This window comes from Pyrus communis, chromosome 6, assembly GCF_963583255.1.
Source record: "Pyrus communis chromosome 6, drPyrComm1.1, whole genome shotgun sequence".
NCBI lineage: Eukaryota > Viridiplantae > Streptophyta > Magnoliopsida > Rosales > Rosaceae > Pyrus > Pyrus communis.
Genome location: NC_084808.1, coordinates 21,004,832 through 21,017,973, shown reverse-complemented (window position 1 = coordinate 21,017,973; position 13,142 = coordinate 21,004,832). Strand labels below are relative to the sequence as shown.

Below are 13,142 nucleotides of genomic sequence, written 5' to 3'. Positions count from 1 at the left end.
ACCACTAAAGGCTTTCAAGCATAACTCTCCAGTAGAATATGTAATCCCAGATGACATTGTACCTTTCAAATATTGCAAAATGCGTTTGACAGCAGTGTAGTGAGATAACATGTTATGGCTACCACGCAACGTGATGTTATCAATCAACTCATGTTATAGCATGTATATCTGTTTATGAATAAGGAAGTGTTATTGACACTCCAAAAATCTTATTCTAAACTCCTCACAAGTGTATTTTTCTTTCCAAATATAGAAAGTTTGGAGTGTAGAATGAGATTTTTTGAGTGCTAATAACAATTTTCTATGAATATTGTATTTTAACATGAAACACGAAAAATATCAATCATACCGATCACATATACTATTACACGTAAATTTGCGACACACCAAATTACTGAGTAACCATCAAACAACAAAGAATTACTCATTGTTAACGCACCTCCAACTTCAAATCCGTGACTGAAGTACCATGCTTTGCCCTTCTGATATCAAAACCACAATTGCATGACGTACATGCACAACGTTTATATGATGAAGTCTAAATTAAACCAGCTAAATTTGGATTAACGGGTTACATTATCCCACCAAGTGGGACATAGTTTAAGCGTAAACAAAGTGACAAGAAACAATATAATTTTGTGTTAGAAAACATTGATCTTCTTTTTAAACTAAACATATATTATTATTATTATTGACGAGTTTTAGCAGCCAAGTGGCTTGACTGGAAACGAAAGTTTAAATTGTTTATGCATAATATTAACATCCACGTAAAACGCGGGTCAAGCAGCAGCTGAGTGAGTTTGATCATTCATCTTTTTTTATTATTACTCATATTTTATGTAATACACAATTATTTAGTGGAATCTGGCATATGTACGAATGTAAATGGAATCACTGCTTACGCCATCAGTGACGATATTCAGCATGAAATTTGCTTATTTTACTTAGAAGCAAATTTGTCTTTACCACCAAGTTTGGGGCCGAGCTTCCTTGTGCTTCAATTCTGAATTGGACAATAAGAGACTAATGAGGACTTGTATGACACAAGTAAACAACTACGGTAATATTCGGTACCAGATAGGAACAAATAAAATATGAGGTCCACTATTTATTTGAAAAGAAATTCTAAGATACAACACCACTCGCAAGAGGTGTGATTCTAAATCACCCTATACATCCCTTGTGAGTGTGCCTATGAACGAATAATTAAATACCAATTTAATGCTGATTGGTCCTTTTTTTTTTTAACAAACAATATTATCTATATTAAGGAAGTGCGAGAATAGGCTAACCTTCACAATGAGTTAGTATAATGTGATTCAAATTATCCTTTTGACGAGAATTGAAATGAAGACCTATTTCACTTACCAGTGAAAATAAATACTACTGCACCTCCTGTTTCCGCCACTCCGCCTATTGAAATTGCTAAGTTTGAGCCCATTAAAACCACCCTATTTGAAGACCAGAGAATACCAATTGCATCAAAAGGCCTTAACCAAACCAAGTTTGGATTTGAATCTTTGAAGCCTCCAAGCCCAATATTCTTGACCCAAATCTGAAGTTAGATTCTAACGGTAACGTGCAAGACTTGTTGACAGATATTCCTGGTCAAAGCACTCAACCTACTCGCACGCACGCACGCACGCGTGCGTTTCCGTATAGATTTTCCTCCGTCGCTGTTGGAACCCCGCCTGTTACCCAATCCTCCACGTCATCCAAAACATGCTCATCCCCCACGTCATCTAAATATCAAACCCGCAGACGCGCGCTTTATTGATTTCCGCACATTTTTAATTCTGAAGACCGAGACACCGTGGGTCCCCGCAAGGGACCCTACTGATAGTACAAGGACAAATTTAGCCTCGTTTAAAAACGCCACCCCTTTCTCGAATATGCACCTATAACCCGGCACAAGCAGGGCTATTAATGTAATTAAAAATAGAGGTCCCACCTAACTTTAGCCTTTCCGTTGGTTATAAAACAGCGGGTTTCAACCGACTTTCCCGATCGAACACGCTCTCTCTCTCTCTCTCTTCATCGCATTCGAATTCATTCGAACTCTTGGCGCAGATCAACTGTAAGTAACGTCTACTTTCTGTTTTTTTTTCTAATAATTTTAGCTTTAAATTCTGATAATTTATATAGTCCAAGAATTTCGTCGGATCGAGCTCTGTTTTTCTGAATTTTTTTCGAGATTAACAGAGCCGTAATTACCAAAATACAACACAAATTTCTGTTTTTGGTACTTATTTTTTGAATTTTTAAGGAAAAAAAGGGAGAAAAATTAGTGGATTTTGTGATCAGTGTAAATATAGATAGAATGAGTAGCAGCAATTGTATTGGAATCTGTACCGTGAGCTTGAGACCATGTTGTAGAATTATCACGGGCTATGGCTACAGAGGTTCTTCAATCTTCGGTTCTGGGCAGCCGAAATTGAATAGAAAAGTTACTGGTAATTTGTCGAAATTGCGATCCAGAAGTCACGATCGTGGCTGTAGTTCCCAGATTGTAAGGTACATACGTGTAATTGATCCGAATCGGAGAGATTTTAGTGGTTTCGATTCGAATTGGGGGCGGTCTAGGGTTTATTCGGCGAATAGCCGTGTTGGTTGTAGGAGGGGTAGTAGTAGGAGAAGGGGTGTTTTAGTGATACCGAATGTAGCGTCGGATATTAGGAACCATTCAACCTCGGTGGAGTCTCAGGTTAAAGGGAAGACCTCGTTCGAGAGTATTTACATTCAAGGTGGCTTGAATGTGAAACCTTTAGTGGTTGAGAGGATTGAGACGGATCGTGGTGATGTAGTTAAGGAAGAGGAGTCTAGGGTAGAGGTAAATAGCTCAAACGTGAATGTAAATGTAAATGTAGGTAATTCCAAGGGTTTGAATGACAATAAGGTTGAGAGAGAGCTGTCTGATATTGAAGAGGAGGCCTGGAGGTTACTTCGAGATTCCGTTGTTAGTTACTGTGGAAATCCGGTGGGAACTCTTGCTGCTACTGATCCGGCTGACAAGACACCCCTCAATTACGATCAGGTCTTTGTTCGTGATTTTGTCCCATCGGCACTTGCTTTCTTGCTCAATGGGGATGCGGAGATTGTCAAGAACTTTCTGCTTCACACTTTGCAGTTACAGGTAATGTCACAATCTTTATCAGTTGCGTATATGTTGCCATTAGCTTGTTTTTAAACCAATGCTCATTCAACTTTTGGTTGTAATGGTATTGTCTATTCTTCTTCCCACGATTGTTTTAAACCAATGCTATTTCAACTTTGTTGCTAGAGTTTTGATTTTGAAATTTTGTATATGATCTCATTGTTTCCTCCAACTACCAAATTTAACTTGTTTAACTCTTTATTGATACCCCGAATGACATCTGTGGTCATGTAAGAATAGAAATTGGCATGCTGTTCAAAATTCAAATATATTTTGGTAATCTGGTTCCGCATTGAGCATTGCCACATTTTTGTGACTGCTCATCTGATTAATTCTTGTTTGGTCATTTGTTAGAGCTGGGAGAAGACAGTGGACTGCCACAGCCCTGGGCAAGGGTTGATGCCGGCAAGCTTTAAAGTGAGGACTGTTCCTCTTGATGGAAGCCCAGGAGAATTTGAGGAAGTTTTAGATCCTGATTTTGGTGAATCAGCCATCGGCCGTGTAGCACCTGTTGATTCAGGTAATCTATTCTTAATTGCTGGTTACTGTGACATATATAAAGTACCGTTTCAGTTTTTTTCTTGTCCATTTTGGGTTGGGATAAGTGATGCAAAGGGGAGAGTTGGAGACCGTATTGACATTACAATCTTACAATCAGTTAGATAGTATCTGATTTATATTTGAATTACTTTGACAGGGTTGTGGTGGATTATCTTGTTGAGAGCTTATGGAAAGATCACGGGTGATTATGCATTACAAGAAAGGGTGGAGTTCCAGACAGGCATAAGGCTGATTCTTAATCTGTGTTTAAAAAATAGATTTGACATGTTTCCAACCCTGTTGGTCACTGATGGGTCCTGTATGATTGATAGACGGATGGGTATTCATGGACACCCTCTCGAAATCCAAGTAAGTTTGAAAATGTAAAAATGTTTAGTGCCTTTATACTTGTCATATCCTAGGCTTCTAGCTGGGTTTTGTTGTCCGTTGTTCTTTCTATAGAAGTCACACCATCGGTTGTGTCCAATATTTCTTAAGAGAAAACTCCTAACTATCATAGTGTCCCCCAAGGGAATGGTGGCTTAAATTGCTTAATTAAGCAATTAGATAGAACACTAGCCCTCTGCTTGCCTTCTTATTTGGCCCCTTATTTTGCTTGCCTCTCTGGTTTGTACTTTACTTAACAAATCTGGTTATACAGGCATTGTTTTATTCAGCTTTACGATGCTCACGTGAAATGCTCATTGTCAATGATGGAACAAAAGATTTGGTGACTGCAGTCAATAACCGACTTAGTGCACTCTCATTTCACATCAGAGAGTATTATTGGGCGGATATGAAGAAGATCAATGAGATTTATCGTTACAAGACAGAGGAATATTCCACAGATGCCATCAACAGGTTCAATATCTATCCAGATCAAATTCCCTCTTGGTTAGTAGATTGGATTCCTGAGGAAGGTGGTTACCTCATCGGCAATCTGCAACCTGCTCATATGGATTTTAGGTTCTTCACTCTTGGAAATCTTTGGTCCATTGTATCATCTCTGGGTACCCAAAGACAGAATGAGGGTATTTTGAATTTGATTGAGTCCAAATGGGATGATTTCGTGGCTCAAATGCCCCTTAAAATTTGCTACCCTGCTCTGGAGTATGAAGAATGGCGAATAACTACTGGTGGTGACCCAAAAAACACGTGAGGCTCTACAAATTTTATTCTCTTTGTTACTTATGTATACCTCCTTGTTCTGCAAATCTTCTGACTAGAAGCTTTTCTCCCGGTAGAATTATTTCTTATGCACTTATTGTCTCCACTTGTAGGCCTTGGTCATATCATAATGGCGGATCTTGGCCAACCCTCCTATGGCAGGTATGTCCATAAAAGGAGTTTCTTTAGATCGTTTCGCTTTCTTTTTGGGGTTACTTTGTTGAGGTGATCCAGAGAGTTATTCTGTGCCCCTGTCGATTGTCCTTAGTTCTATAAATCCTGTATACTATGGTGCTGCAACCCAATTATCTGATTTTCTGTAACTCTGTCTTTTATAATTATCGTAGTTCACATTGGCTTGCATCAAGATGGGGAGGACAGAATTAGCGGAAAAGGCAGTTGCTTTGGCAGAAAAGAGGCTTTCTATGGATCACTGGCCCGAATACTATGACACAAAAAGTGGGAGATTTGTAGGCAAGCAATCCCGGCTTCACCAGACGTGGACAATTGCTGGTTACCTAAGCTCGAAGATGCTTTTGGAGAACCCCGAGAAAGCGTCATTGTTGTTTTGGGAGGAAGATTATGAACTTCTCGAGACTTGCGTTTGTGTTCTCAACAAAACTAGTCGAAAGAAGTGTTCACGCTTCGCAGCAAAATCTCAGGTAGCGGTCTAGTGACAAGGATATATTTATGCTCGGTGCTTGTGGGCAACGCGGTGAACGTGGGTAACTAACAAAACCGTGGATGATGATTCGGAGGTGACTTGGTCCAAAACAAGGATAGGCATTGGAGTTTCTCTAACACCCAGCGGTTGTAAACTGCATATTCTTATGTAATTTCTATCCACACACCTATTTTTACTTTATACACCCCTTGTTAATTTCTATCCAGTGATCCTCTTCAATTCATTCGATCTAACAGTCGGAAATTGAGAGTGTGGAAAATAAAAAGAGGTGTGTGGATAGCATATACCCCATTGAAGTACAGATTGATTTTAGGAGAGCCTTTTAGCTCATGTCTCCTATGTTTATATGGCTTAACAATTTACATGTATCATTATACGATGTGGAAAATGTAATAAATTTGAACGGAGTTTAGCAAATTAATTCTCTTATTTCATTTTGTGCGTTGGAATTAGGTTCATCCGAGTAGATTACTTAATACCTAACTAATTTAAGAACAATTCTTTGCTGCTCAAGGTTTTGAAGGAATCCATCTCAACACATTTTGTACTCAATTCATAGACTTCGTGCTTAAGATCGGGGCTTTTAGATTATAAATCACGAAACATATAAAATAAAAAGATGATTTCCGGAAAAAATTAAACGAGTGGTTTTGGCTGAAGAATATTTGCAGCTTTCTGTGTGATTTTCTTCGTGCTTGGGTTGCAGGATGCAGTTGGGGGCCACACAACTCCTGAAGGGACACTTCCACACTAGCCACTAGTCCTTACCTATTTCAATAATTCTTTGTATCCAGATCCATAAACCTAGCAAATAATTTTGATGGTTTTTCGTTAGATTCTTACCCTCCACATCATCTTACATCATACTTTATGTCCTATTAGTAATGATGTCGAGACAAAAATCCTTACGTATAATCAAAATTATATTTTACATTTACAAGTTTACAGGTCAAAAAATGAATGTCGTAAATTCATAAGAATATATTATGATGATACATAAGAATCTCACCACTTTCTCATATTTGAAGTGGAGATTATTATGGTGCGGTCTGGTCCATGCTGAAAGGTAGGAGAGGAGAACAATCTTTAGAAGGATACCTGCCAAAGATTGTCATTCGATGCCATGAGCTGGACACTTGTACGGTTGCACCAAAATAAAAGGGACCATTTTTCTTTTTTCCCTTTACAAAGAATCCCACGTGCATGCAGGCAAAATTTTCTTCTTTTTGAGAATTGCACCAAGACAGATATTTGAACCTTTTCTTTTGAAACTAAACGAATACATACACAGCTTAGAAACCTAAGATCAATCATTTTGATGGTGGGGTTTCAATCTCAAATAATAGAGCATTAATTTGTTCACATTCACAATAAAAGTTTGATGTTCTATCTTCAGTTTTTCAATTAAATAAAAATAAAAATATCAAATGTCACATTCACATTCACGATAAGAGTTTGATTCTTTATCTCAACTTTTTTCCATATCGAAAAGAAACTAAATATAGACCATAGGTCTTGAGATTAATTTTTTTTTTTCCTTTTCTTTCATCGATAACCTAATTAAGTACAACATTTTCCCATATATAAGTACAAAGTCTATGACTTTCGCTTGAGTAAGAAAAACTTTGGGAAAAACTGAATGCATGAAGAACAAAAAAGAAAGAAAAAAAGCTGCTTCACTTCACAATGCAGTAAGAATTTTCACTTTCCTCATCTTCTTTTTCTCTATGACTTCTCATTGCTGCGGTTGATCTATGAAGCATTCATCATTGGTAGAAATTCTGAAGAGGTTAAGACGGTTTTCACCAAGGCGTAGAGAGTGCGTGGTTTTCTTGTACTCAGCCCAAGTGAAGTGTTTGTAGAGCTGAGGCTTCTCCGGTGTGACCATTTCTGGAAGAGCACTCAAACATGCGTTCAGGGAGGAAGCTGCAAAATACGCCATTGACATTCTAGACTTTGTTGGATTGGTTAAGGCTCTATGTCTAACGCTCACAAATCTTCCATTTGTCATGGCCTTACAAAATTAAGGGTAAAATTAGTGAAAAAAACAATTCAGCTAAACAAAAGCAACAGTATTTTACTATTATTGAAGATGTTGTCTATGAGCATGGGACTACATTCTAAATTTATGCAAGTTTGTAAATCTCACCTATATTATTGATATGATTCATAACTTGGTGTTAAATTGATTGCCAAACTTTTTTATGACCTTTAAGAAAGTTGTACTTGGAAAAGCATAAAGTCACTTCAACCGTTTCCCCAAAAAAAAAAAAAAAAAAAAACTTCAATTATGTATGAGAAGTTGTTTTCATTTCCAACCAAAAAGGAATGTCCCTTATCATGAGACGTGACTACCTAACGAGCACCTTTCTTAGGTTGAATTGGGTTCTTTAAGAAGTATGCAAACCCTAGTTTAAAATTTTTAAGAAGTATGAATACTCTTTCCTATTTTTTAATACTCAGTGGGACAATTCTTATTGTTATGACTTGAGGTAAGTTAAGGTTTATCATGCTTCTCCCCCTCTTTTGTTCTAACTTCTACGAATAAATACATTTGTTGTTTTAACAACATATGTCAAACGTATGCATGTGATCTCAGTCATTGATAAGTTGTAGGATTCACTATCAACAGTGACTGACAGCTACCCATGCCCAACTATCAATCATTGATAAATTGTGAGATTATCATCAGTCAGCACGCTTTAACCCACAAAGCTCATATGCAGAGGAAGGACTATGACTACCTGAACAAAGGAAACCAACCCAAAGGGAACATAAAGGGGATTAGGTCTAGGTGTGTAATTACTTATGATATTCATATTCCTTGGACACAATTAAATTAACTTGATAGGAAAAATGACCCGGTTTTGTGAGGTTGTCCTAAACACACCATAAATGGCATGCTTCCAACTAACCAAAGCACTTTTCAGTTCCAATCTGCTTTCAAATATGGGCAGTCATCAATTACCCAATGGGGCGAATCCCCCAGACTAAGAACACACTCTGATTGGTTAGACTCAAAATTCTGGGCCCCCACTTACCATAAAATGCAAAAGCTACATGCAGTCAAAAAATTGCAGCGATTACTCCAAATCAGTTCTCAGTCAGTCTCAATCAATTCAAAGTCTTCTTTTTAAGATTGTTATGATTAACATGACATGTGAATATCTAGAGAGAGAAACAAGAGAGAGAGGGTGAGAGAAAATCGACCAACCTGCAACACGTCACCCACATTAACCCAATAGGCCGTGGGGTCAGAGGGGACGGAGACCCACACCCCATCTTGTGGAGAGATTTGGAGGCCGCCCACGTCGTTGGACCTCAGGAGGGTGAGGAGCTGAGGGTCGGAATGCTCCCCAAACCCTACCTTGCTGATGTTACTGATGGAGGATGGTGACGTATCATTATCCTTGCAGATGTCCTTCTTGTTGTGCAGATGCGGGTAGTGATTGAGCCTGAAGACCGAGTCACTGTCGACGTCCCTGATCAGCCTACTGAAGACTGATGTGTCAGGGATCCACAATCCCTCACCAATCAGATCCAAGAGCTCACATGCCAAATCCCTAACTGCTGCAATGTATCCACTCACTGCCGAGCTGTTCAGACAATACCACTCAATTCATCAGGATATTCAGAACCCACAGTCTAGCTTGCAGTTCTTTCACCTTCTGCATGAAACCGATGGATCCTAAACGAATTCATGGCTACCATAACGTTTTAGATCACTTATAGAAGATGTTGTACAAGAGTTTCTCTACATGACTTGGCACTAAGTATTAAGAACTCGAGAGATCATAATAGTGTAAACTTGTTTCATGAAAATTTATCTCTTACTTATTTTAATAAGCAGTTTGTTTTCCTGCTCTGACTCCATTTTTTCAATACCATTGTCTTGTTAGTTTTTATGTAAAACAAAGTCTAAAAACTGGTCACTTTCTAACTCCATTATGAGATATACAACCGACTGAGGATAACTAAAAATCTCTTGAAGATTAGATATAAACTATACACAATAATCTAGACTTCTGATTAACAAAATTCTTTTTATTAATAAAAATATAACAACATAAAATCATATTCGTTTTTATTATTTTATGACATGATTTGACGCTCTTGATGTGACACTGCCTCTGACTCGTCATTCTGATTCCCCAATTTTCAACACAATAATGGTACAACAATTTTGTACTCGATTTTTCTCTTTTCTGATTCCTTCGAATAATGGAAGGGGTAGATTGTCTGCGTCCTGATTGGATATTTTTTTTATTTTTTTTATTTGTAAGGTTATGATTAAATTATGTTAATATTTTATATATATATATTTTTCTTATTATTTATATAAAAAAATTAATATAAAATATTAACGTAATTTAATAGTAACAATACAAAATAAAAAAATAAAAAAAATACATCCAAACAAGAAGGCAGATAATCTGCCTCCAATAATGGAATACATGCTAGCTCTGTAATTTGTGTACAATCTGTACAGAGAGGAGGAAGAGGAGGGTCCGATTCAGTGGATGTGTCACTGACAGCTAGGAGTCGAGAAGAGGTAGTCATCTCGCTCCGTTTCCTTGTCACTTTTCAGTGCTTGTCTAGATTTTAACAAGTCACGTGAATAACCAAATGGGTTTCCTCTATTTCTTACTGTTCAATTTGGAAAATTTTATTTGAATCAAACTTCATTTTGTATCTAACTTAAATTCTAAATATGAATTGTCTATTTTATTATATTGCATAATCATCATCAAGTTTTGGTTTAAAGAAAGATTGATTATTTAATTAAAAATAATATGGATGTAAAAAGTAAATTTGATGTAGAGAAATGTTGTATGGGCTCAAATAAAATTTCTCTTTGTTTCCTTGTAACTTTTCAGTGTTTGTTTAGATTTTAACAAGTCACGTGAATAACCAAATGGGTTTCCTCTATTTTTGACTTTTCAATTTTAATTTAATTTTGATTTTCCATATACAAAAAATGGAGAAATTTGTCATTAACATTTCAAATAGTTATTCCAAATTCCAACTTATTTGCACTTCTATTTAGTGAAGAATTATTATTTTGTGTTCAAAGAAATATTTGAAATGAATTCGAATCATAAGAGAAATTGGATAAATAAGAAATAAAGAGAAACTAAAATCATCAAGTTTGTTTGAATTTGAATAAACTTTGCAGCTGATCAACTTATCTTCTTTTAAATGAGTTTGTTGTGATAGAGAAAAAAAAAAAAACAAAAAAAGATTAAACAGTAGACTTAAAAAACCAAGTTTTGAAATCCTAAACCCAGGAATTTTGAAAAAGAAATTTGACGTACTTCTTATAAAAAGAAAAACACACTTTCAAACAAGTCCATCATTTTCTTTAAAAGTAAATGGCTAACTAATGAACAGTTTGTACCTAGACCTACACAAAATTGTCAACCCTTCCCCCGACCGTCGTTCATTAAATAAATTTTAGCTAAATTTTACAAGTCATGTACCACCTTCCTAAAGAAAAAGTAACTAATAACTATAAAGAATTGAAACCCAATAATAACTACTGAGATAGCTACCGTGTGTATATATATATATATATATAGAAATATATAGAGAATTGTTATTAGCATTCAACAAATTTCATTCTACACTTCAAATTTTCTATATTAGAAAAGAAAAATACACTTGTGATGAGTGTAGAATGAGAGTACCTGAATTTTGTAGGCTCATTTGAGATGGTTTTGGATCTTTGAGCAATCGAAATTGGGTTAGTGTTGAAAATAAGGTACTCAACCTCTCCCGTATCACCATTGAGGCCTATGTTCTTGCAGCCATAGCCAAAGGGATCGGAAGGCCCCGCCCTTTGCTTCTCGGACACTGGTTGGGCAAAGAAGCTGAGGCTTTGCTCCTCCACTTTGGATATAATGTCTTTTGGGACGCCATGGTTGATGACCTTGAAGAAACCATAGTCCTCACAAGCTTTGACAATGAGCTTCCTCACTTGTGACCTCTCGGCTGAGAGGTCTATGATGGGAAGATCAACGGCCTGGATCTTTTCGTTGCGGGTTGGGTTTGGAGATGCCACCACCATGGCTGGTAATCTAAGAGATGTGGTGCAGAAAACTAAGAAGAGATGGTGAATAACTAAGAATATCAGTAGGGTTTTTTGTGGGGGGGAAAAGAGAGAGGAAAAGAAAGAAGAGGGAGTTTTTTGTGTAGAGGAAGTTTGGAAAGGAAGTGATATGTATTGGGGTATTTAAGAGAGAAGCAGAGAGAGCGTGTGAGAGAGGATCTATGCAAGCGGTTGGGGTTAAACAAAAGGGTTACTGGGGATTCAGGAATCGTAGACTTTTGGGTGAAGTACAACTAGCAAATTTCTGTCATACAAGAAGGTTGACTTAATTGTGCACGCTTCCTTGACTAGGTTTCTTTCGTTTTCTTATTTAATTCATTAGTTTATGCATAATATTTGCATTCCATCGTTAATTGGAATCAACTCATTCTCACATTTGCAAATAACACTTTTTTATTGTAGAAATTTTATTTCGAACTTAAGATCAATAAGTCATCTAATTGAATAAAAAGAATCAACAATATAAGTACCAAATAACTATTAATAATGAACCATTGATTTATTTGATATATTAGAATGACTATACGGTCTCATATTTGAATGATTTTTCGTAACGACAAGCTTTAAATAAAGATTAAGAAGTTGAACATTTCCAATTATGAAATATCTATGATGAAATTACATTATTTGCAAGTGAATGAGCTCATACCCCAAAACAAAAAAATGCAAGTATTATCCTTACTTATTGGGTTTAGCAGTTATTCATCTTTGGTTCACAAGTCTTAAATATTACTCGCAATAAACACGAGAACGTATAGCATGCACCGTAATAACAAAACCAAGATCATTTGTTTCTTTTTTTTTTTTTTTTTTTTTGTTTAATCAGAGAGTCTAAAAATCTAATAATATAATTGTATAATTGTATGAATTTTGATATGAGCGTATTGGTGTGGAATTTTGTGTGTATTGATAGTTTTGGTTTAATAATTCTAAAATGTGACAATTTTATATCTCTACACATATTTTCCTGTCGTTTCTCCTTTTTGTGGATGATTTTATTTCTTACTTAAATTGCATGAATTCTGGGTGTGAAATCTATTATTATATGGTCAAATATTTTATTAATATTCACATTTGGAGGATCGGTCGTGTAAGAGACGTGTTCAGAACAAAAAGAAAAATGCAACTTGCAAGTAAGCCCTTTGACCCATCTCCCTTCCATGTGTGTTCATGCTCTTTTCGATTTTGTATACATATTCCTTTTTGTATACTTTGATTTTGATCTTACAACCATCTACGACTTTTAGCAATGTCTTTAACTAGAAATACAAAATAAACAAAACTAAAAAACAACACATTTAAATATTGTTGACTATTTATCGATGCATTGACAGATAATATTGACGAAAAAAACTTTCATACAACGATGTTATGTTCACATTCTCGTTATTTTACTAGTTGTATGACGTATTCTGTATCATATAGTATGTGATAGAGATAATGAATATGTCTCCCGTGTAGGTAACTTATTCTGGAGGTGGTGGTTT

The 13,142-nt window shown here is 36.2% G+C and overlaps 2 protein-coding genes across 2 annotated transcripts; one reads left to right on the top strand and one right to left on the bottom strand.

Moving 5' to 3' along the window:
* Positions 1 to 2,020: 2,020 nt before the first annotated feature.
* Positions 2,021 to 5,967, top strand: LOC137737859 (alkaline/neutral invertase A, mitochondrial-like). The gene is made up of 6 exons (XM_068477427.1): positions 2,021 to 3,133; positions 3,509 to 3,674; positions 3,852 to 4,063; positions 4,356 to 4,849; positions 4,975 to 5,023; positions 5,209 to 5,967. Exons 1-6 carry the CDS (start codon positions 2,321 to 2,323, stop codon positions 5,533 to 5,535), a joined length of 2,061 nt encoding a protein of 686 aa, XP_068333528.1. The 5' UTR covers positions 2,021 to 2,320; the 3' UTR covers positions 5,536 to 5,967.
* A 1,014-nt stretch (positions 5,968 to 6,981) lies between these two features.
* LOC137738345 (gibberellin 2-beta-dioxygenase 2-like) lies at positions 6,982 to 11,729 on the bottom strand. The gene is made up of 3 exons (XM_068477983.1): positions 11,234 to 11,729; positions 8,761 to 9,142; positions 6,982 to 7,560 (listed from the first exon to the last, which is right to left on the bottom strand). Exons 1-3 carry the CDS (start codon positions 11,611 to 11,613, stop codon positions 7,282 to 7,284), a joined length of 1,041 nt encoding a protein of 346 aa, XP_068334084.1. The 5' UTR covers positions 11,614 to 11,729; the 3' UTR covers positions 6,982 to 7,281.
* Positions 11,730 to 13,142: the final 1,413 nt, after the last annotated feature.